This window comes from Carassius carassius, chromosome 40, assembly GCF_963082965.1.
Source record: "Carassius carassius chromosome 40, fCarCar2.1, whole genome shotgun sequence".
Classification (NCBI taxonomy): domain Eukaryota; kingdom Metazoa; phylum Chordata; class Actinopteri; order Cypriniformes; family Cyprinidae; genus Carassius; species Carassius carassius.
In genome coordinates, this window is record NC_081794.1 from 19,232,440 (window position 1) to 19,258,850 (window position 26,411).

General features: G+C 36.2%; 1 protein-coding gene across 1 annotated transcript in view; it reads left to right on the forward strand.

Annotated features, from left to right (window-relative positions):
* Window positions 1–26,411, forward strand: part of tbkbp1 (TBK1 binding protein 1) — a 63,911-nt gene that overhangs the window by 28,397 nt on the left and 9,103 nt on the right. Inside the window, exons 2-7 of the mRNA XM_059532390.1 lie at window positions 8,477–8,718; window positions 12,864–12,989; window positions 14,728–14,832; window positions 15,481–15,625; window positions 17,837–18,036; window positions 18,818–18,879. Of these exons, the coding sequence (XP_059388373.1) occupies window positions 8,494–8,718; window positions 12,864–12,989; window positions 14,728–14,832; window positions 15,481–15,625; window positions 17,837–18,036; window positions 18,818–18,879 (863 nt within the window). The 5' untranslated portion in view covers window positions 8,477–8,493. The remainder of the gene's footprint in view (window positions 1–8,476; window positions 8,719–12,863; window positions 12,990–14,727; window positions 14,833–15,480; window positions 15,626–17,836; window positions 18,037–18,817; window positions 18,880–26,411) is intronic.

Consider the following 26,411-nt stretch of genomic DNA (forward strand, 5'->3'; position numbering starts at 1 on the left):
TTCCTCCTCCACCAAACTTTACAGTTGGTACAGTGCAGTCAGGCAGGTAATGTTCTCCTGTCACCTGCCAAACCTCCACTCACTCATCAGACTGTCAAACAGAGAAGTATGATTCATCACTCCACAGAACACGTTTTAACTGTGCAATTATGCTTTACACCGCTCCATTCCACGATTGGCATTGTACTTGGTGATGTGAGGCTTGCATGCAGCTATTCAACAGTGGGAACCCTTTCCATGAAGCTCCCACCTGCACATTTTTGTGCTGCCATTAATGCATGTAGAACTCTTTGTCTATGGAATCAGCAGAGAATTGGAAACTTTTATGCACCTGACTTATCATGGTCTTCTGCTTCATGGCTGAGTTGCTGCTGTTCCTAAACCCTTACATATTTCCAATAATAGCGCTTACAGGTGATCATGAAATATCTAGTAGGGATGAAATTTCACAAACTGGCTTATTGCAAACGTGGCATCCCAGTTCCATGCTTGAATTCACCTGATCTCTTCAGTAGAGCCCGTTTTTTTCACCAATGTTTGTAAATGTAGACTGCATGACTATTTTAAACACCTGAGGTAATGGGTCTGATTGAAACCCTGAATTCAATCAATTACAGCTGTGTCCCAACACGATTGTCCAGTTTTTTCATTTATATGAAAAATATATATATATTTTTTATTATTGTGGTGTAGCCAAATGTGATCTACTCGCTGCCCATTACTAGCTGTGCTTCATTGCCCCAGGACATATTATATTTGAAATATGTGCCAAACAATGAAAGATGCTTTGTTTGGCACTTGCATTGTGTTTTTGGATTTAAAACATATGATCTTGCACTTTTATTGCCACCCCATCACATATATCCAATAAAAAAATGTCACGCTTGCGTTATGGTTGTTTCTCTCAATAAATTGTGGGATGCATAGAGGTGTGTAGGCATATGAATTATTGTTTGTGTGTGTGTGCAGCCCTGCTAATCGCCCAGCAAGTGAGGGGCCACAAATAATGCCAGAAACACACATACACACCCCATTGAAATAACAGGTGTGTGTGTGTGTGTGTGTGTCTGTTTGTGTGTGTGTGTGCCATGCTATCTGCATTATAGCAGCCAGATTCCCTGTGACAAAATGGGCTTGAGTCCGATACAACTGTGTCCTGCTGTCTGTAATTGCATGCGGCTTGTGATAAATGTTTAGGATGCCAGCCAATTTCATGAGCAAGTGTGACTGAGGGAAATTATGCAATAGCACTGTCTGCAGAAGAGAGTTGGATGCTGGCGTTCCTAAATTTTGGATGGTTTGAGAGATTATTAAATAATTCAGAGGTTGTATGTGACGATCTCAATGCAATGATTAGCATCATTTCGACAATTCGTGATGCCCACAACATCAAGGCAAATTATCTAATAATGATTTGACTGGACTTATAATGAGCACATTTGAAGTATAAAGGGTTCCTTTTGCAAACAAGACACAATGATAAAGAAATGTACATACTGTATCTTAACAAAAAATGTTGTATTTACATAAAAATTCTGGTATTAATTAATTAATTGCCACTGAGTCTGGGATTGCAGTAGTGTGACATAATTCACAACAGAGCTTTAAATAAATATTTTTTCTCATTTAATAATGATAAATACGGTGACTGGGAGGTGACATGTTCGGTTTACTTAGTTTTGTCATGGCCATGAAATAATAATTTGTGGCAATGTGATAATATGTCGTGGCCACTAAATATATTAATTTGTGGGAACATCATATTAACTCGTGGGAACGTGATATGTCATGGCCACGTGCTCATTTTGTCGAGGCAATGACATTCATTTATCGTGGACATGGCTTTGTAAGGGAAACAGGTCAATTTAGCTCAAAGGGAATCATTTAAGATTTTAAAGGGAATTTGAACAGAATCACTGTTTCACGGCTGATCACTGAGACGCCCTGTGATTCACTGAACGAGCCGTTTAACATCAAATCTGCGCTGGATATTAATATCCAAACTATAGTGAAAACACTATCAATTAGCACAGTAGCAAGATCGGCAGTTTAAGACATTAACTTATAAGCACAAAACACAAGATACTTCTCTTTTCAATATGAATAAGACTTTATAGATAAATCTAAGACATATAAACTAATCTAACACATAAACGCACACACGCACACATTCACACAAGTTGCAGGAAGCTCGAAAGTTAGGGAAAGATGAGTTTAAGAGAATGGAAATGTGGAATCCCAAGTTCACAGCAATACGTTAAATTGCACAGACATGAACAACCATCAATCACTTAATTAACCATCGCATTGATTTCCTCAATGAGGTTAAAATTATATTAGATACACCAGTACAAATGTCTGAAGGTACATTGCCTGTGTAAAGTTGTCGTTGAAATGGGGTTCCCCCGATGTCGCTGATTGGCTGGAAGTTCAGTAGTCGTTGAAGTGACGTCTTGGGAAGCCCATGGTTGGGCGTTGGCTGAAGATGCAGAGTTGTGTGGCTGGTTGAAGTTGAACGGGCAGGCGAGGTCAGACGGCGTTACAAAACTTAACTCAGAACACGAAACTCTCAAACGGAAAAGAAAAAAGTAAAGTTTGACGAGACTAGGTGGTGTTTCTTCTCATCGTGGCTAAGTAGCAGCAGGCGTGCAGGCTGAAGCACGCTGGAACCGCGCTCAAAGAACAGTGATGACAAACAGCATGGCTAAAAGCTAAAGCTAAGAAGCAAAGCTAAAAGCTGGCATGACTGATAGCAAAAGCAGAGCTAAAACTAAAAGCCGGCATGACTAATAGCAGAAGCATAGCTAAAAACTAAAAGCAGGCATGACTAGTAGCAGAAGCAAAGCTAACAACTAAAAAGCAAGATTTTATGGTGTCCTGAGTATTTAAACTGGCCTGTTGGCCACACCTCAAATGTTGCCTTGACCAATCAGATATTGTCTTGGCTCGGGGGTATCATAAATCATATGTTATCTTACCAAGCATGTGGTCCGAATTTTCCCGCTCTTGCAGGGTCTAATTTTGGACATGATTCCTATAACAAGAATATGATACATTTGACAAATAACTGATGGTCAGGACTATTTCAAGCAAGCAGATTCGATTACATAGATACTAGACATGAATAGGTATCCTTAAGCTATCCCATAGTTATTAAAAGACATACACAATAAGTGATTATAACATGATAGTCAAATGTGTGGGTTACATATAAATGAATATGGAGTGAAGCGATGGACTGATATTCATTTATAAGTCTTTTTGAGTTCATTTTGGTCCATATATATGTAGAAAAGACAGTTTCTTTGCCATTCTCATGACAAAGATTTCTGTGGAGACCAGAGGTTCAAAGGCCCCTCCCCCTTAGGAATTTCAGTCTGGTTCTGCTAGGTGGGGGAAGTCAAAAGATCTTGTGTAGTACTCTCATGGGTTTACACGTGATGTCGGCGTTGCCTATCAATTACGAACAACAAATTTGACAAATCTCTTCTCCGAATTGAAATTGTCAATAATTGTTCTAGTGGTGTTAATGTTGAAAGCTGTTCTGTGAAAGTGTTGGTTGGTTGGTTATCTTGCTTGGGACTTGTGGCACAGAATGTTTTAAGACTTCCTGTTGCCTTACTGAGGAATTCGGCTCGTGTTTCAACCACAGCCCTGATCGACTCTTTAATTTGTCTGGTTCGAGTCATTTCTGCTACAGCTTCTTATGTTGAGTGAATGACATATTTTTCTTGTGGCCATGAGTTTAATGTGTAAAGAAACCTGTGTGACCATAACCCAGGATTATCAGAGATAGATTCATTAATATTTTATTTTGAATTAAGACATTATTAGATTTTTTTATTATAGAAATTATTCCATTATTCAGCTATTATATTAACCATTTGTCACGTACGCTGATACAAGAAACAAGGGAGAGAAGCAAATGCAGGTACGAGGTTTATTGAGGGGCAATCCAAAAGGGGTAAACAGTCCAGGCAGGGTCAAAACCAGAATATCCAATAAACATAACAAGAACATACAGACAGGGCAGACTCAGGGAAGTATCACGCATACAACAAGGACTCCGTGACAAAGACTCAGACAGACCAGGTATAAATACACAAAAGGATAATGGGAAAACAGGAGACAGGTGGGGAACAATCAATTAACTAAACAAGGAGGAAGGTGACCAAATAAGGAGACAGGAAGTGATAATATGATAGACACCGTGGAAAAGGAGGACACCTAGTGGAAACCCAGGGAACACAACCCAGACACCGTGGCACCATTGGTCTTGGTTACCGGACTGTATTAAGTGCGATAGTCAGCATTCAAATGAAGTTTATCATGAATAAATGTTACAGGTACATACTGTAAAGTGCATAATATAAAATAGGTCTACAAGAAAACATTTTTATCCATCCAACAGTCTTGTAAGTCCATTAACTGATAGTCTTTTCTCCGTAATTTTTGTATATTATTATTATTATTATTATTAACCTATTATTATTGGTGTTATATTTTGATATTAATTTTAATTTTTTAATTTAATTAATTTTTCCCTTTGTTTCAATCTCTTTACTTAATGTTCTGAATACTTTTGTAAATAATAGCCTACTTTAAATGCTAGACATGCCAAAATAGGCTTTGATTATACTGACTGGAATTTTTTGCTGGAACGTAGTTTATATGTAACATATATTTCATTTTATTCCTGATAATTAATAGACCATAATTTTAAACACTGTAGTGATTTGTTGAGGAACTAATCATTAACGTAGATTCATTTGTAAATGTAAACACAACACGCTCATTTATCTTTACTCATGGGCATAAATACAATCATAAAGTCAAAATTTTGTTGGCATAATTGTCAGGTGTTTATTTGCTAAATATATGGTAGGCTAGCAAATACTAGCATAATTGTACAAAATGTTAACTAGACAAAGCGATAAACTAATTGAAATAAGCATGAATAAGCATGTACAATAAATATAAAAATATAGCCCTAATGTATTTAATAATAATAATAATAATATACAAATATTAAATTAAATGTTTAATGTTATTAAAAACCTTCTTTGATCATCCTGGGGTTGCTATGGTCACGCAGATTTGTTTAAACATTAAACTCATGGCCATGAAAAGAAATATGTTGTTCCCTCAACATAAGAAGTCGTGGCCATGAGAAATGGATGTGGTTCCCTCAACACAGTATCTCCAGGCCACGACACAAGGATGTCGTTACCTTGACAAAATGATCTTGTGGTCACGTTCCAACGAGTTAATATGACATTCCCATTAATTAATATTTTGTGGCCACAACATATTTTCACGTTCCCACCAGTTATGACATAGGCATGACAAAACTAAGTGAACCAAACATGTCACCTCCTGGTCACCATAGATGAGCTGCGAATGAGGTGCTGAAAATATTTCTGTAGAAATCTGTGTGTGTGTGTCCGTTTCTGTGCCAGTGCCATCTAGGCCCCAGGTAACAAATGACTTCCTGTGGTAATTGCTCTAATGAGGCAGGGAGGAGAGCTGTGGAAATCATAATATGTGTGCGCAGAGTGTAAGTGTTCGCAAAATTAGGTGCAGATGAGAGCAAGACAATAGGTGAGACGGAGTAAGATGGGATGATAGATGTCTAGTGAGCTAGCCATGCAAAGAATGTCCCGTTTGTCGGTTTTCTCTTGCACCTTGCCAGGGTTTTGAGCCCTAACAAATTGTCATAGCCGTGTTTTAATCCCTATAATTAAATTCTTGTTTTCACTGAGGCTGGGATGGCTGTATGTTTGTGTCAGAGCAGCACGCTTGTCAATATGTTGCAGGCACATGATTCACTGATTTGGGAGAAGTTGTGGCCTAGTGGTTAGAGAGTTTGACAAAGGTTGTAGGTTTGAGTCTCGGGCTGGCAATACCACTACTGAGGTGCCCTTGAGCAAGGCACTGAACCCCCAACTGCTCTCTGGGTGCTGCAGCATAAATGGCTGCCCACTGCTCCAGGTGTGTACACTTTGGATGGGTTAAATGCAGAGCATGAATTCTGAGTATGGGCCAGCATACTTGGCTTTATGCCACGTCACCACTTGCCAGCAATCTGCCAAAATAAAATGAAAATGAAAAATATTTCAATAAATATTTAAATTTAAAAATAATAATTAAAATTCAAATTAAAATAATAATAATAATAATAACAATAAAAATATTAGGATTTTATTTTTAAGTTTACTATAAAATAATTGTATTTGTATTTAATACTCCCTTATTATTATATCACAGTTTATTATTTAGTTTATTATTTTATTAATAAAAAAAAATAAAGTGCAATAATATTATCACTATTATTAATTTATTTTGTATAGTTATATTTGATGTGTCACACCATGTGGCCTGCCATGTGAGGACCAAACCAAATCTCCAGGTTCTCATATGAGAACCAAGCTAAAAAATGTATGTGCACCCCTGTATATTATATTATAGAAGATTTTATATTTAATACCGAATATGTGTATTGCATATTTATTTTTATACATTATGCAAATTTCAGCTCAACTTGAGAGCCAGTGAATGGCATTTTTATTGTATGAAAAAGAGCCAAATTGACATTTTCATAACAATTCATCCGTTAGAATTTGACAGGGATTGACCAAGTTTACACATTTCTGGCCGCTGAGCTAAAGCCAAACATTTTTTAACTATGATAATCAAGCAACTTCATAATCAGAGAAATAAATATATCTGCATGACCTTTCAAGATGTTTGCAATAAGAATGATGTTACAAGATAAGTACATTGTGCTGCATCTCCTTATTAACATAGAGAGAACCCTGGGTGAGAACACACGGGTTGGAATGTCTCTAAAGTGATATTCTTCCACCTACACACATTCACACCTTCATCAGAACAGCAATCTACTACCCCCCCCCCCCCCATGGCCATGCTGCTTAACCATGCCTGAGCAAATGTATCGGTGTGAGTGGGTGTTTTTCTGGATTACCCTGATGGATGAAGACAAAGAGAGAGCGTAGAACCGAGAGAACACCCAGGAAGAGGTCCAAGGTTTTTAGTACGTTTTTGAGCATTGGTACGCAAGTGATCAAAAATAGCTCACTAAGTAAGGAGCATCTGACTCATTTTGTGTGCAGTAAAATCTCCTCACACCTCCGTGCTGTATCAGATTGCCAACCTGATGCTGCATGCATATCCATATCATCTTACGAAACCCAGTTTACAGTGAAGATGTTAGGTTTTTTTCTGCTTACTCCATATTATCTATTCGTTTGTGTTCTTGCCTTGTTGTTGAGGCAGTGCTGTATGTTGTGAATGAGTGTTGGTGATAGCAGTGGAGCGATTGGTCATGGTGTGGACAGTGGGCTCTGGGGACTGAAGAGCATGAAGGCAGCACACAGTGGAGTAATAAAGCTACACTTCTACAAACATGGCTGTCCATAAACTTAATATTGGTCCAAAGTGATGTTATCTGGAAATAGCTTAAACTATATTCGTGCTACTGTACATAATCAATACATGAAAAGAATGAACGTTATATCTATATTTATTTATTTCGGTCTAACAAAAAATGGGCCAAATACAATTTTAAGTATATACTGTATAATATTTGCTTAAGCTATGTATTGGATTGTTAGCTTAGCAACATGCTAACAGCAAACTATTGCAATCAATTATGAGTCATGTCTCCTGTGTGGTTTGTATGAGGAGCACTATTTATATGACGCACAGAGGTCCTCCTATATAGAGCGCTCCAAATCTGTCACTTATGAGGTTTCATTTCAGTTAAGATGCTGCCTAAGAAGAAGACAGCTAGGCAGCTCATTGGGTTTGGGAACACCGTTTATATGTACCCTATCAATAAACAATGAAACTGATAGCAGATTTGTGCAGCGCATATTTTTCTCTCCAGTACATTTAATCTCATCAGAATGCTCTATTAACAAAATTCGCTGACCCTGTAAGAGATTTTAGGAAATGGCAGTGATACAGGTGATCTCAGGGACTGTTGCTAGACGGTGAAGTCATTCTCTTAGCAGCACAGCGTGTACTTGAATCAGGTCATGCAGCTCCACTCTTTCGAATATCTCAAGCCTTTGTCTTCCTGAATAATTTATACTGTCTTAATGACTGTGGTCAGTCCACAGTGTAACCAAAAGACCAAGCATGTCCAGGGAAGATAAAGAACACGTAGGTGAGAAAAAGAAAACCTCCCTGGCCTTTGGTTTTTGTCTGGTGCAGTTTGGTGGTTTGTACAAACAGACTGTGGTGTGGATGTCAATACTAATGAGAAGAAGCGTAAGTTGCGAAAGAAAATAATTGTCCTGAGTGCAGTGAAGTGGAGCTTGTGCACGACAACAAAACCATTGAAGAAGTGAAAAATAATGTTCAAGATGAAAGAGTGCATCTCCCAAAGCTGATTAGCTCACATGTTTGATTCAAATAAACAACCTTTCTCTTTCTCTCTCGCATCTCACAGGTTGAGTATCAGGGGTCATGGAGTCTCTCTTCGGGGGCCAGTTGGGCTTGCTGGGGGGTAACGAAGGTCTTAAAGAAGATGGCTGTGGGGTGGGCTGGTCGAACTCTCCCTTATCAGAAGACATGTACTCTGCCTCCCACTTCGCCCTCATCAGCGCCTACCAGGACATTAAGACCCGACTGGCAGGCCTCGAGCGAGAAAATGCAGACATCAAAAGAAAACTCAAGATTTACGAGATAAAGGTACAAAACAGTCTTAGATGCTGCAACAGATGTCAGTGGTCATTGGCGGGACTTCTGCCAGTGTGGGTAGATCAGTTCCCTGAAAAATTGCAGCAAATTAAAAAAGAAAAATGTACAACGAAATGGCAAGTAACACATTTATTTAAAAGTGTTTTTAAGTAGATTGAAACACTTTATGATTCCAGTACTCCAATAATTCAACAACTTCAAAAAAAATAAGTTTTTACCTTTTACTGTTGTACAATATATCTTTATACACCCTTTATACTGTACAATATATCTTTATAAAGTGTCTAACATTACTAGTCTCTTCTATAGCTAATTTCTCTCATACTTTATAAACATATCATCCATGGAAGCCACATATTCTAAAATCATTCAATTATACATTGGGGTCCAAATTCCAAAAATTTCATTTTGTCATTTTCTATGACATTAGCTCTCCCAAGATTCCACAGGAAAAAGGTTCAGTGTCACTCTAGCTGTCTGAGTTAACCAGTAAATAATGATCAAGAAAATGTTCACCTCATGCATATATGTCTCCAACCACCGTCTTTGATGAATGTGTTTAAATTTAGCTGGTGGGGATTGTGGGAAAGGCAGGTTAGACTATTTTAACGACGTCCTTACTACCTTTCTGGGATTTGAACGTTGCATTGCTGTCAGTCAGAAAGCTCTCAGATTTCATCTCAAAAATATATTAATATGTGTGCCGAAGATGAGCAAAGGTTTTACGGGTTTGGAACAACATGAGGGTGAGTAATTAATGACAGAATTTCCTTAAAACACCATTTCTGAAAATGCTACAAAATTCAGCAGCAATTATTTTATATGACTGCAGCACTTTGTGTAAAGCCTGATGATCATGTTATCCAGCTTAATTTTGAAAATGATCTACAAAGCATCTTGTGCTTCAGTGGAAGCACAAAGAACTTTTGATTAGTGACCTAGAAATAGGGCAGAATCTTAAATCACTATTATGTAACTTTCTTTGTTTAAAACTATCAGCTTATTTCCAGGATGAAAAACATCCTAGAGTTTTAATCTGGTCTTGTAAACTTGTAAATAAAATAGTAATTAAGCTTATTAAAATAACAAAATGACTCATTTTCAAATGTCACAACCTATTAAACTAACCTGTAGTTGTTAGTATACAAGTGTAGTTTTTTTTTTTATATATATATATATATGACATAATTATCCAGGTAAGAAATGGGATGTAGACATCCTTGTTAGCCCCGAACCCTTTCTCCTGCTCCTCGCTGCCTCAACTCACATTAATGCAGAGACAGTGACATGGTCACAGACCTACTATATAGGGCATTTAATTAGAGTAGAGCAGAGTGGACGCACATAGCAAGCAACAATATGGATATCTAGCACACAGCAGAGAATTGCAATGAGAAAAAGCATAAAGCAATAATTTAAAAAAATATATTTCAATTATGTTGTTTCTATTCATTTAAAAATCCTAAAAAATAAATGATTTCCAAAAAACTTTAAAGCAACACAATTTCATTTTGAGTATTCAGAAATTATTGTAATATGCTGATTTACTCCTCAAGAAACATGTGACACTGAAAACTAGAACATTCAGCTTTGCCATCACATAAATAAATTATATTTTAATCTATTTAAATAGAAAACTGAAAATTAAAAATGGGAATATTTCACAATATAACTGTTTTACTGTATGTTAGATCAAATAAATGCAACCTTAGTGAGCATAAGAGACTACTTTCAAAAATAAAATAAAAATCTGGAAATTATTATTATAATATGCCATTGATTCTGGTAAACCCTCAATAATGGTGCTTCCCAATGCCATACATAGAAGAACATTTTATCCTATAAGAACCTTTTTACATCTGACGGACATTTCTGTTACACAAAAGGTTCTTTGTGGTTTAAGAAGGTTCTTCAGATTATAAAAAGGTAAGAAAAAGATGACTGAATGGTTTGTCTATGGCATTGCAGTGAAGAACCTTTTAAGCACCTTTATTTTTAAGAGTGAAGGCCAAATGTTTTATTGAACTATTATAGAGTTTCTTTGCCATTTCCATGTGAAAATGGCCATCTATGAGTGTTCACCAGCTTAATACTGTGGCTGGACAGCACTCATTAAGAGCTGTGCCTCATTCATGTATTGAAGAGCTTTATTTATAGCCCAGCTGACACGTGAGCCGAGCAGTACATAAACAAGTATGCATGCTCTCTATAATTACCATGTCAGGCTCTCACACGAAAACTCACAAAGCCACTTATCCACACAAAACAAGATGCTCCTGATGCTCTTTAGATCAGACGATTGTAAGGAAAGTAGATCACATCTCTATTATTCTTTAAACATTATTGAGTATTTTTTTACAAAAATAATCAGTGCTCAGAATTGACAGCAATGATTGAGCATGAAAACACTATATGCATGATATTTTGGTATCATCTACCAATATTAGAAATATTGAAATATATAAATAAAATTTGATGTTGGACATGATGGAACAATATATATCGTGAAAAGTGCTATGTAAATAAACGTACAAAACTCTGGTTCATTTGATGTGATTTTTGAGTACAGCTAGGTAGATTGGGCTGCTCCCAGGCCTCTGGGGAACTGCAGGTAGAAGTTGCTCCAAATTGGATATCTTTAAAGCTTTTTGGTTTGGCTCTGCCCAAACATATGCATGTATACACACCATGACAGCTAGCCTCTGAAGAACAGCTGTTTTTGCAGAAGGCGAGAGAGAGCGCCTCCAGGGTTCTGAGTTCAGCGTGGCTCACTGCCTAGTAAAGAGCTAAACGTGGGGAACTAATGCACACAGCTCTTAAAGCTTGTAGGAGTAAAAATATATGAGATCCTGCACATCAAAGCACACAGCGTCTATTGATGCCAGTAGTGGAGTAGAAGATGATGTAGGAGCTGAACTTTTAGCCTACAAGAGCAGACCACTCTAAATGCAAAGGACTGTTTGATACCAACTGACTAATAAAACCCTCAAATTACTTATATATTTTGGCAACTACCTAAAACACACAACTAATACTGGCTGTATATATGTTTTTGAATGGATATTCATATATTGCTCTCTAGGTCATTTGAGGGTAAAAACTAAATACTAAATTACTCACTAAATACAGTGATCCTGTGATTTTATCACATTTTAAAGTAACTTTTGAATGTAATTTATTCCTGAATTATAAGCAGTCATTATCCCAGTCTTCAGTGTTAAACGATCCTTCAGAAATTTGCTTTGGTGGTCAAGAAACATTTCTAATAATCATCAATGGTGGTAACATTTGTGTCACTTTTGAAAATGAAAACATTATTTCAAATATAAATATGTTGTAAAATTATTATGTCTATTATGTCAATTAAATGCATTCTTGCTAAATAAAAGCTATATTTATATATATATATATATTTGTAGAAATAAAAGTGTACCTTTGATTTGATTTCATTTTGTATTTGATTTTATTATTTTTTACCTTTATTTTCATTGGAAAATAAAGTATAGGCAGGAAAGTGGGGATGTGAGAACTTGACCACACTATTACTATCCATTGTATCATAATTATATATCCAATTATGAAGCCTTTCTCGATTCTTTTACACTGTTAAAAAATTTCTTTTTGAAGTTGTTAATAAAAAATGATTGGAGTACATTTTAGAAAATACTTTTTTGGTCTTTATACTTCAAAATTTCATGTTTAATTCAATGTGTTACTTTCAGTTTCATTGTAATTATTTGTGAAATTTAACAACAATTTCTAAGTGAAAAAGGAAACCCTACACCATTTTTTTCCAGATTAGAACTGCAAGAGATTTTTCACAAACATCTGTTTTAAAATTGTTTACCAACTGCTCTCTGTACAACTTTAACTTTGGTGAATTTGGTGAATAATCTGTAAACCTCATTTGCATTTTTGTGTTGAAAAGAATGGCAACGACTTCATTTAAATACTCACAGTTTTAAACCAGTCCAGACAGTGCCCTGTTTAATCAGATTGCCGGTTGTTAGTAAATGTGACATTTCTTGCTCCAAAAATGGCCCAATTTGTATTATATCCATAAACTATTCTATGCAATGGCTGTTTGTGCATGTGATGACCCCTGTGTCACTTTTTTTGCAAATGTGTGTGTACAGTTTCCCATGATAAGCGAGTTTGGAGATGACAGGAACTCCTACTGCTCCTTTGAGCCCAAAGACACAGCGCTGCTCCAGTCAGAGAATGGCAGTCTGCAACAGAGAGTCAACATGCTGACCCTCGAGGTGAGAGGACACACACACCCACCTCTTTCTGAACTGTATTTCGTCTGATATTTTGCTAATTTCACAATTACAACTGCCTGTTATATTGTGACTTGGCTATATTGTATTGTAAATCTGGATTACGCCATGTAATTTATACATCAAAAAATGGAAAGATTAGAGTGGTAATACGATTAGTAGGGTAATGAAGGACAACTTCAGATGCCCGGCCATTCATGACAAAAGGCCTTATGTAATCTAGACCACGAATGAGCGTTCGTTTTTGCGCGCCTGAAGCCGGCTCTCAATCGTCTCTCCCGACTGGCTGTGATCTGGAGTGTACATGGGAAGATCATACTCTCTCTCTGCATCTCTTGGCTCATTGCCTGGTGAAGCGTCTCATTAATTAATGATGCTTGCTATGTGTTTCCATAGTCACCCAGCAGCCTTCCCTCCGTCGAAGAGCCAGATTTCTCTTTGTCATCTGTTCTTCTCTCTCCCACACCTCCCTCGCTTTTGCTGACGTTTGGTACTTTGTGTGTACGTTCCTTATTCTTCCCCACTCTCCTCATTTGACTGTGGCCCTCCTTCTCGAGTTGTGTCTTCTTGTGTTTCATTCTTCCAATTTTTTTCCAACACCCAGAGCTTTGCAGTCATGAGGAATTGCTGAGATCTAATGCAGCGCTATTGAAAGTAAATACCCTGATGTGTTATTTTTTTCTGAAAATAAGCTACTATTATCTGTGGAACCAAAGGATCACTGCAAAGAGGTGTGTTATAATTGAAGTAGATGCTTATGTGTGTTTGTATTAAAATGAAGGTGCAGGGAACAACACGAGTGCATACGTTTCACTTTATTATTTTTATATATAAGGTAGAACAAAATAATGTTTTTATTCTCTCTCACACCATGTCGGTTTCAAGAGACAAGCAATTTGTCAAAGAGTGAAACTTGTATGTAACATGAACAGTTTACAGAACAGTCACTTGCCCTTTGGATGCTCTACTTTTACATTTTGTTGATCTTAAAAACAAAATTGTTTCGTTTTCTGTTGCTAATTTAGAAACCATCTTTGTTATCAGAAGTTTTATTGAAATCGCAATAATAGCACATTTTAAAGTAAAATGTTTTATTAAAAAATTATTTTATATTAATTGTTTATTACTTTATTTTTTTATAATGTTATTTTTCATTCATGTCTAAATATCTGAAAAAAATATTGATAGTAAATATAAAATAAATTGCTAAAAATATAAATGCATCACTCAGAACTACTGGCTGACTAAGGCAAAATAATTTTTTCCTTACCTGAGTCCTGTTATTATGTAATTATATTTTAAAGGGTCCGGAAACATCTTGATTTGGCACTACAGTACATCTCATCTGATAGGAGTTAATAAAGGACTGAGATTTAGGTCATATGTCTAGAACCAGACATCTATCAGTAGAACTGATATAAGTGGCGTACTGGAAAGATAGAAAATCCTTAACAGTAATATACAAGCCAGTAAAAAGTAATATGAAAAGAAATTACTCACAAATGTTTTTCATATATTTTTATATTACACCAGCTTGTCATTATACAGAGGACATCTCAACTGTTATTATAATTCAAGAGTCTATACAAACTAATGTAAAATGTAAAAATGCAAAAAAATGTCTGTGAGAATTCGAGATTTTTAAATATCATCAGGTGTGTATAAAGCCATTAAGCCAAAGGAAAGTCCTTTTAATGATAGGAGTGTTTGTGTTCTCCAGCTTCAGAAGGGCAAGGAGCGAGAGGAGCAGCTTGAAGATGTCATTCAGGCTTATGAGAAAATCCACATGGAGAAGTCCAGCCTTCAGCGAGACCTCGACAAGATGGTGAGAACTCTCCTAAAACATTCATTTCACCACATCCATGCTAAGTTTGGCTGCCGAGCGGATGGGCAGTTGCGATAATTAGCCTCTCCATGTGCTTCAGGCTTTAATCCAACCAGGTGTCCATTTGATTACTCTTGTACTCTCGTACGTCCTAACGGGGCTGTGTGAATGTAATTGGGCTCTTATATTACCCAGCCAAGCCCTCATATAAGTGGATGATGCTGGATATCTGTAATCATATATGCGCATTTGCATCCTCAGTTTTAAACACGGGTCTCAAATGGCTTTGAATGTATTTGGAGTTTTTGAAAATTGCATGATGCAAGCGTTTGAGCATCTGTGCCGTTCGCCTCTCTGAAACACTCAGCGAGCTATCAGCTGTTACATCTACACGTTCTCATCTCTTATTGCTGACAAAAAAATCCTCATGGACACGAATGCCGGAAAAATCTGCATGGTGAAGGAATGGCCTCTTTGCCCTTGTGTATCTTTTGATCAGTCCCTCATCGCCTGCCTTACTCTCTGTTCTTTCTCTTGGTGTTTCATTTTTAATATTTTATAATCTTTTACTTTTGTGCCCATCTCTCTTTCCCTTTCACTCTCCCTCTATTCTTGTCTCTTTCTTCTCTTGCTCTTTTCCGGGCTCAGACGTCTCTGGTGGAGAAACATGTTGAGCGGATCCACAGTTTAGAGGCAGCTCTGAGGCAGAGGGAGAGCTCACTGCACAAACTCAACACACAGCTACACAATAAAGACATGCAGTATCTGCAACTACACAACCCTGACTCTCATAGTAAGTCTTGTTTTGTCTGTATGCATGCAGGTGTTCATTTATAAATCACTCAGTGGCCTAGAACCCTTGGATGTGTGCCTGAAACCTCTGCCGCTGACTCATTCACTGCACAGTTAGTTATTGTCACATAGGTCACTATACAAGACAGAGTGAAACAAAAGTGAGTGCATTCAGACATTATAGCACTTTGCATGATCTTACAGTTGTTTCACATCCTGAATGACAAAAAAAACGAAAAACGATCTGAAGTTTGTTCAGAGTCACGTATCACATATGGATATGATTTGGATTAGGTTTGTAAACATAAGTTTAAATGGGGATTTTTTTCAGACTAATTTTATAAACTGAATAATTTAGAGTTGTACCCATACTGCACATTTGAAATAAATGTGGGACATGTCAGAAATGTATATATCCAATTGACAGTCGGGTGAGGTTAATATTCTCTTGTTACACCATATACACTGCACAACAAACAGCACACCACAAAGATGAAATATGGCCCGCGGAAAAAAAAAGTCATATGTCATATGAGTCATATGACTTGGAAATCAACTCAAAATCAAACAAAAATCTCAGTCCCACTGCCCCATAATAGAAAATAGCCTTTTTTGTTTGGCTGTAGCTTACCAGTGTAAAGCATTTTGAATTACTTTGCATAATATTATATAAGGCAATTATAATTTACCTTACTGTGTACTGTATACTGTATATAAATATATAGTAAAATGGGAAATTTATAAGCAATGTTTAGGCTGCTAAGTTTTAACTGTGTAACAAGTGTAACAAGGTGGGGAAAATGTACAAGTATATCCTGTATGAGCAAAGTCAGTAAATTTTAGTCTAATAAAATTAACTAGCATGTTTGGGGAAAAGAAAATACTCTGCAACAAAGTGAGGGTTGTTTATTAGCATACAGCCACATTCATTATTCGTCATTTTATGTGCCTCCTTCATTTGTATTTCACTCCAACAAAAAAGATTGTATATTGGAGTCTTTGAAGTGTCCTTTTTCATTTTGTATGCATCACATTTTTTATCCAGTTTTCAATCAAGCTTAATTTTGTTTTTTTTTCAAAGAGCACCTCTCCTATGAAGGACTTCAAACAGGGCCAAGCGGCGGTCCTCTTTGTTTTTCCCCCGATGACAGTGTTGTGTTGCATCTCTCTCTCATTTTACCCCATTTCCCACATCCTTTCTCTCTTTCCTTTCACTGTCTCTGAGGCTCAGAAAAGACTCTCACCACAAACAGACTATGTAACTAAACGGAAATCATATTTGTGAGAAGGTCACACCTTTACTCCTGTGACCCCTTTCCGGGATCTAAAATGTTTCAGTCAAACTCCAAAGCTCTCAACAGGAATCAAATAATCCCAGAGAACTCAAGCAAATTATGTATTTATGTAAATTACATAACAGAGATGTTCTGTTAGCCTGTCAGAAAATAATACCAGAATGATGTCAATTTTGTGTGCGATCATGAATACAAATATTACATGCAAATATGAAAAAAGAAGAATAAAAATCATTTCACTGCGGTTTTGGTGTGAGATGTAGGCGTGCAGGGATGTGTGTTTTCAGCTTGCTTATTGCTGAACTGTCACAATAGCTGCTGGCTCAAGGACGGCTTTTCTATGAGCTGCTGAATCACCATGCCCACGCCGGGGGTGAGGAGCAGGACGCTCTGACAGGAAAGAATTTCCATCTTGCATTCTCCATCGTCAAGGTTTCAAAGCTACATGGAGTAAAGGACATGTGTAGGGGGACTTTAGGTTGGATTTCAGCCCTGTTAACAATGTTGGCCCTGAGGCGGCCACCAAACCTCCTGTCCAGACATTTGTAAGTTGGGGTCTGTTCCCTTCGGCTGATGAAGGAGAGAATTTCCCATTATGTAACATAAAGAAACACAAATAAGATATTTGTTGGTCTGTTTGACAGATGAGATCAGATCTGTTGCTTCAAAGACATGCTGTTGGACAATTTGTCTGCAGCCTCGTATGACAGGATGTTTGAGGAACACCAGAAATATATTGATATTCCTCTAACATTATCGTCAATTTCTGTCTCCACTTAAAACTCCACTTAAATTTTGAAAAGGTGGGGAGTTAATTTTAACCTTTTAATGTGCAATTCTGCTATCCTTACTGAACGAACATTGATTTTTATTTATGTTTGACTTGTCTGCTCAAAATAACCATCCTATATCTCTAGTGCTAGACTGCCCCATGACCTTACAGAGCTCCCGAAGTCTGGACACCCTCTCTGACCTCAAACTGCAGCGTCTAGAGGCGGAGCTTGAGGGGGCTCGGCACGAGGCTCAGGGGGCGTGTCAGAGGGAAGAGGAGCTAAAAACTGAATGTGAGAGGTTACGGGAAGAACTGAGAGAATTGCAAAGCAACCAGAGACAGAGGGTCAGTAACAAACACAAACATGCGTAAAGACTCAAATAGGAACTACACATTGGAAAAATCGATTGTTGCTTGAAGTCAAGTCTCTTAGACTCTGATATATACTGTAACTGACAGTTTTGTCTCAACTACTCTCTGATTCAGAGGGGGAAAATGCGATAAGTAATAAAACATTTAAAAATATTTGTACTTTTATGGCATAGCAAATTAATTTTGTCTTTGAATTTGTTTCAAATCCAGCTGTGATGTGATCTTTCTTGCCTAAGGCTTTAGGTTTAAGCTTTCAAGCCATATATACTACAATTTAAAGGTTTAGGATCTCTAAGAGTTAGTTTGTTAGTTAATTAGTTAGCTTGCTTGAAGCTAATGTATTAAAATTAATTAAATTTTTAGCAAGGGTTTGTTAAATTGCACAAAAATATTAAGAAGGCAATTTATTTTTCAATAAGAAATGCTTCTTGAGCACCAAATCAGCATTTAAGAATAATTTCTGAAGGATCACGTGACACTGAAGACTGAAGTAATGGCAGTTGAAGATTCAGCTTTGCCATCACATGAATACATTGCAATTTAAATTATATAAAAAAAGATATTATTTTAAATTTGTAATCATTCCATAATGTCTTGACTGAATTTTTGGTCCAATAAATGTGGCATTAAGACATTTCAAAAACAATACAATTCTCCAAACTTTTAAAAGGGTGTGTAGGTTCACACATAACTCTGATTGCATATGAATAATATACAGAAAGTATGAAGCATGACATGGTGCTCTTTTGCACAGGATGTGAGTTCCACATGTGGACAGTGTGATGTGGAGTGGATAAAGAAAGTTGGAGATGAACAGTAAGTGTCTGTTTCATTGATTTAAATCTTAACAGCTGTGCGTATTAACTTTTAAGTTATTGCTTTTGTAAATCTGTTTGATTAAATTTTGCTTCTGTAGAATTTGCTGAAGTTGCATGGCTAATTTCCTTTGGATGTGTGGGCAATGAATATTTTCCAGTAGAGGGCAGTATAGCTATTGGCAAGCCTCCAGATCTCTAGTCTCACAGAAGTGGTCTAAAGTATTCTCTCTCACAGAAGTGGTCTAAAGTGTTCTCTTAAAATGACACTAAAGAGAATACAGGTTAACTGAAAGCTACCTGTGTTGAAGTCAAATGGGGATTCTTGGAAAAGAAGGTCATAAGTAATGCCTACTTCTCTTTTGTACCTCACAGTTTCACACTCTACTCCCCCTCTGTTTGAACTGGTTCTTGTAAAAGTCGTGATTTAACAGAAAACGGCCAAAACCTAATATGCAGTTACTCAGACATTCTTATGCTGGTAGTTTTTGATGTTTTTGTCTTGTTTTCTGATGGGGGGGGGGTTATTGGGGAAAAGGTTTTTCATTTTCATACACTGATTCTAAAGAAAAGGCAAAAGATTATCTCCACGGTGTTCAGGTTTATTTTAACTGAAATTTGTATCGCTAATTGCTTCACATACTGTATGTAGATGTTATATTCTTTTTCTTAACTAAAAGAGCACAGATCATATCAATTTTAATGGCAACCTTTTGGTGTTAATCATGTACAATTAACCTGTATGTTGACCTACTGCAGTCAGCATCAGTGTAAAGTCTTGATTTTAAATCATGATTGAGTCATCAACACTCGAGAAACTGTATTGATGCATGGCATTTCCATCATCTAAACATTTAGATGTAAAATTATTGGATGGAAAACTAGCTAAAGCCTTGTCAGTTAAATTGACTTAGCAGTCTCTGTGTGTAAAAAGGTGTTGTCCCAACTTGTCAACCATAAACCCGAGAGTGTCACTTCAGTGGAATATATATATATATATATATATATATATATATATATATATATATATATATATATATTTATATATATATATATATATTACACACATATATATATATATATATATATATATATATATATATATATATATATGTGTGTAATATATATTACATATACGTGTGTGTGTGTGTGTGTGTGTGTTTGTGTGTGTGTATATCTATCTATCTATCTATCTATGCATGCAAAAAGGGCTTTCCTTGAGATGCTAACATTTAGCATGTATCTGACTTTCATTAAGTTGTTTGGTTTGATATCAGACAGCATTTCCTTAAAAGTGCATTATTTACACAAACGGTAATACTTTAGAATACTGTTCCGTCATTAATGAATAACTACACAGATACAAATAAGTAATGCAGTATTAACACTCTAGTAACTAACAGGAAACTTGTATTAATGAATTGATAAGAAATAGTGATTAGTTGAATATGGCAGTTCACTATTATCTAATTAGTAACTACTGTTTTTTACATACCTCCCTTAGAACTAAGAATGCCGGTCTGTATACAAGTCCATAATTGTTATGAATAATGCATAATATATCATTAATTCTAAACTGAAGGTCATGGTAACTGACTTGTAATGACTCAAATATTACCAAAGTCTTAAAAAGGAATTACTAATTATTTGGATCAGTATTCTAAAATGAATAACATGATGACTCTCTTGTTATGACTAAAATTGTCGTGATTAGGGGTTTTGTATCTTTCTGGATAATTCCTTTTGCTGAATGTGGTAACGCAAGTCATTACTAGAGCGTTATCATGATCTTTACTTTAGGATTAATTGTACATGATGCATAATTCACATTATTTATGAACCTGTATATAATAGTTCTTCAGGATCTATGAAAAAAATAGTAGTTACTGATTAACTAATAGTAAACTACCACTTTGAACTGAGCGCTATTACTTACTAAATCATCAGAGTTTCTTGTTAATTAATATAGTTAATAGAATGTTAACAGTGCATTAGTCATTTGTTCTTAAGCAATTATTTATTAACTATGGAACAATATTCTAAAGTGGTACCATAGTCAGCTGCAAATATGTCTTGACCCCAAAAAAATTCTAACAAAAGGTTTCTCAGTGGTTTACAGTAGTATCAAATGTACTTAAAAACATACTAAAAGTTTACTAAAGTTTGACTCCAAGAAAGGCCCCGTTTTCAAAATGGCAGCCGCCAGGTTCTTAAAATGACCATTACTCCTTTGTATTCCTCCTAGACCAGAAATATTGGTGCCTGATACATGTTTTGGCCATGTAATATTCTAATTAGCATATTTGCATGATAGATAAGTGATTACAAGTCCAATTATATATTAAAGCAGTTGGTTACAAGCATATTTATGGTATAAATATGTACAATTTCCCTTAAGTACAGGTTCATGTAAAAAAAAAAAATAGAATATTAAGGAAAAGTTCTTTATTTTTTTGTAATTTAATTTAAAAAAGCTAACTTTTTTATATTCTAGATTCATTGCACACAAACTGAAATATTTAAAGAGTTTTTTGTTTTAAGTTCTGATGGTTACGACTTGCAGCTTCAGTATCTCAAAAAATTTGAATATTTTCTCAAAGATCAATCAAAAAAAGATTTACAAAACAGAACTGTTCAAGATCTCCAAAGTAGGTTTAATTATGCACTCAATTCAATTCAATTCAATTCAAGTTTATTTGTATAGCGCTTTTTACAATACAAATCGTTACAAAGCAACTTTACAGAAAATTATGTTTCTACAATATTTAGTAGTAGCTAGTAGTTTGTGCACGTTTGACAGGATTTTAGAAAAAAAAAAAAATAATAATAATAATACAAGACGTAGTCAGCTAGACGATGAACTATCAATATTATTAATTAATAGTTATTATATGATGCAGTCACACATGTAGCAATAATTGTTAGTTCTGTTTGTTGATTCAAGGTTAGGATCATCTGGGGTCCTCTGAGGGTCAACATCATGTCTTCTCAGGTGTTCTGGATCCAGACTGGAGCTTGTGTAAATCCTAGTTACCACGGGATAGAAACAAAATAGAGACATCATTAGCATAGCTGCTGATCCAACAAAGTAAAATTAGTTTAACCCCTAGCTAAAGAATAAAAATGCACATTTGATCAGATGCAACTACACTCACAATTTAAAAGATACATTATTCGTATGCTTGGCGAAAGAGATGTGTTTTTAATCTAGATTTAAACAGAGAGAGTGTGTCTGAACCCCGAACATTATCAGGAAGGCTATTCCAGAGTTTGGGAGCCAAATGTGAGAAAGCTCTACCTCCTTTAGTGGACTTTGCTATCCTAGGAACTACCAAAAGTCCAGCGTTTTGTGACCTTAGGGTGCGTGATGGGTTGTAGCGTGGTAGAAGGCTAGTTAGGTATGCAGGAGCTAAACCATTTAGGGCCTTATAGGTAAGTAATGATAATTTGTAACTGATACGGAACTTAATAGGTAGCCAGTGCAGAGACTGTAAAATTGGGGTAATATGATCATATTTTCTTGACCTGGTAAGGACTCTAGCTGCTGCATTTTGGACTACCTGTAGCTTGTTTATTGACGAAGCAGGACAACCACCTAGAAGTGCATTACAATAGTCCAGTCTAGAGGTCATGAATGCATGAGCTAGCTTTTCTGCATCAGAAACAGATAACATGTTTCGTAGCTTGGCAATGTTTCTAAGATGGAAGAATGCAGTTTTTGTAACATTGGAAATATGATTTTCAAAAGACAAATTGCTGTCTAATATAACACCCAGATTTCTGACTGTAGAGGAAGTAACAGTACATCCGTCTAGTTGCAGATTGTAATCTACAAGATTCTGTGTGGTGTTTTTTGGTCCAATAATTAATATCTCTGTCTTATCCGAATTTATTTGGAGAAAATTATTTGTCATCCAATCTTTTACATTTTTAACACACTCTGTTAGCTTAGATAATTGGGAAGTTTCATCTGGTCTCGTTGAGATATATAGCTGAGTATCATCAGCATAACAGTGGAAACTAATTCCGTATTTTCTAATAATATTACCAAGGGGCAACATGTATATTGAAAATAGAAGGGGACCTAGGACGGATCCTTGTGGCACTCCATATTTTACTGATGATAAATGAGATGACACCCCATTTAAGTAAACAAAATGGTAGCGATCGGACAGGTAGGATCTAAACCATCTTAGAGCCTGCCCTCAATACTTGGTTGGGGCTCCTTTTGCAATTACTGTCTGTGGCACTGCAGGTTGCTTTGATAGCGGCCTTCAGATGTTACTTATCTTCCTCTTCACAATACCCCATAGATTCTCTGTGAGGTTCAGGTCAGGTGAGTTGGCTTGCCAATCAAGCACAGTAATATCATGGTCAGCAAATCACTTGGAAGTGGTTTTGGCACTGTGGGTAGGTTGTCAGGGTTTTGCACTGTCACTTTGTTTTATGTTTTGTTTCTTGTGTCTAGTGTCAGCACATGGCCTTGTTAATTGTTTTCTCGGCCATGTGCTCCTTTAGCCCCTCCTCCTTGTTTCCTTTCGACCACACCCTCTTGTTAGCCAGGTTAGTCTTATTGTGCTCACCTGTCCCTCATGTATATTCCTCCCTATTTATAGTGCCCCTTACCCTTTTGTGTTTGCTGGTCTGTGGTCATTCTCACCCCCTCTCTCTCTGTCTGAATATGTGTCCATGTCTGGTTGGTCTTGAGCCCTTGTCTAGTCTTTGTAGTTCTATGATTTTGTCTTGCTCCTTATTTTAGTAATTAGTTTGTTCTTGCTTTTGGCTTTTATTTGTAATATTTATTTCGTTTTTCTAGTTTTGATTCTTGGTTTTGATTGATTTATTCTAAGTTGGTTAAATTGGTAATTTATTATTTTGTTACTTAACCTTTTATTAGTTCATTGGCTTATATCTTTCCTTGTCTTGAGTTTAATTTTGTTTTTGTTCGAGTTTCTGACCTGTCCCTGTGTGTCCTGCCCTGCTTCTACCTACCTGGCACTTGGTCTGTTTCAGAGTCAGTGGTCAACAAGTGCCTGAGCTCTGCTCTATGGTGCCTTGTGTGGTCTTCTCCATCAGCCTGGTTTTGCTGCCCCCTCTGTTGCCAAGTATTCTGCCAATTGTTTCCTGAAGCTTTCCCAATGGCCTCCCCTAGCTGTTCCTGTTTACTGTTTTTCTGTGGTATCTATTGTTCACTTCACTACCCTCTTGTATCAGTCTGTTTTGTCAATAAAAACGTATTACCTCACACTGCAATTGGGTCCTCCCTCCTAGATCCCTGACATAGATGCTAAATTCCTGCTGTAAAATTAAACCTGCATCTCCATTAAGATTGTCAGCAGATGGAAGCATAAAGTGCTACAAAATCTCCTGGTAGATGGCTGCATTGACTTTGGACTTGATAAAACATAATGGACCAACACCACCAGATATAACGGCACTCAAATCATCACTGACTTCAGAAACTTCACACTGGACTTTGGATTCTGTGCCTCTCCAGTCTTCCTCCAGACCTTGATTTCAAAATTAAATGCAAAATTTACTTTCATCTGAAAAGAGGGCTGTGAACCACTGAGCAGCGGTCCAGTTCTTTTCCTCCTTACTCTAGGTGAAATGCTTCTGATGATGTTTCTGGTTCAGGAGTGGCTTGGTTCCAGGAATGTGACAGCTGTAGCACTTTTCTTGAAGATGTCTGAGCGTGATGACTCTTGATGCGCTGACTCCGGCTTCAGTCCACTCTTTGTGAAGCTCTCCCAAGTTCTTGAATCTGCTTTTCCTGACAATCTTTTCAAGTCTGTGGTCATCCCTGTTGCTTGTGCACCTTTTCCTACCACACTTTTTTCCTTCCAGTCAACTTTCTATAAATATATTTTTGATACAGCACTGTAACAGCTGTATCAAAATATATTTATTATATATATATATATATATATATATATATATATATATATATTATATATATCTGTGAACAGCTAGTCCTTTCAGCAATGACCTACTGTGGCTTACTCTCCTTGTGGAGGATGCTGATGATTGTCTTCTGGACAACTGTCAAGTCAGTCATCTTTCCCATAATTGTGGTTGCATGTTCTGAACTAGCTCAGGAGGTACCCAGTATTTATACTCATAATTAATAAAACTAATCAAGCTCAAAATGGAATATTCAAATTTTTTGAGATACTGTTTTTTTTATTTTCCTTAGCTGTAAGTCGTAACAAACAGAATTAAAACAAAAAACAATTGAAACATTTCTATATACAAAAGTTTACTTTTTTGAATCAAATTACTAAAAATAAAGAACTTTTTTTTAAAGTAGTCAAGGATGAATTTTGTTTGAGCAAAATAATATACACTGTGCTGCCAACAACATTACAATGAGTCAAGCAATATCAAATTCTATTTTACCATCTTCTGAATTGCTGAAAATTGTGAATTTAGTTTTGTTGGGTTTAGTTTAATGCCACCTTTATACTCAAAAACATCTATAGAGGATGCATTACATATGTATTACCTTATTAAAATTGAAATGAGTGACCATTTTAGAGGTTTCACACACAGGCCTCTGTTGGGGCTAATAAAGGGTTGTTTATGATCAAAGTTATGATCAAAGTTATACAACTCCAATTTAAGTTACTTTTGGGTGCAATAACTTTTACATCAAATGTTAAGTCTGTGTTTTAGCAAAAAAACAGGTACTGAGTAGGAGTTACATGACATGACATACATCTCTGGTTCACCCCAAACAATGATAAAACCTTACAGTATTCTAACAAAATCATGTATTTCATAAGTATGTAATTATGTCAGTGCAATTTAGATTCATAGACCCAGAAAACATGGGGTTAGACACCAAGATTACTTGACTAAGTCGAATAATGAAGGAGTTAGGATATTTTAAGGGCTCCCTGCCCATCTTGGACACCATCTTGAAAATTACACCTTTCTAGTGGTCAAACTTTGGTAAACTTTTAGTATGTTATTAAGGACACCTAATACTACAAAAAACAGCGGAGAAACCTTTTGTTAGAATTTTTTTAGGGTTAGGTGTTTTATTTTCATATATGCAGCCGCCTACCACCCAAACATACTGATTTGAAGGGTTGAGAAGTATGTTTATAATAATACTATGTGGCAAAAAGTACTTATTTCTTTCTGATTACATAGTATTTATTATCTGCAGTGTGGGCTGTGCTGATTAAGTTATTTGGCTGCTTTAGATTAAAGTTTTGCTGAAAAATAGAAGATAAATTCATACAGCCAACATTTGTTTGCATAAAGAAGACGAATATCATAGATACTAGTTTCAGCACAAAGGTCAGACATCGCTCAAGCAGCCCACATACCCTCCCACACTAGAATCATCATCAATATTCAGATAAAAAGCACACAAATACACACACACACACACACACACACACACACATATCCTCCCACTCATTTTTTTTTTTTTTTACATTTTCTTTTTTTTGTGCTCAATAGTTCTGCAGATGCTAAACAAAATCATTTTTTCATACTTTAAGAGCTTTGATTTTACCTTTC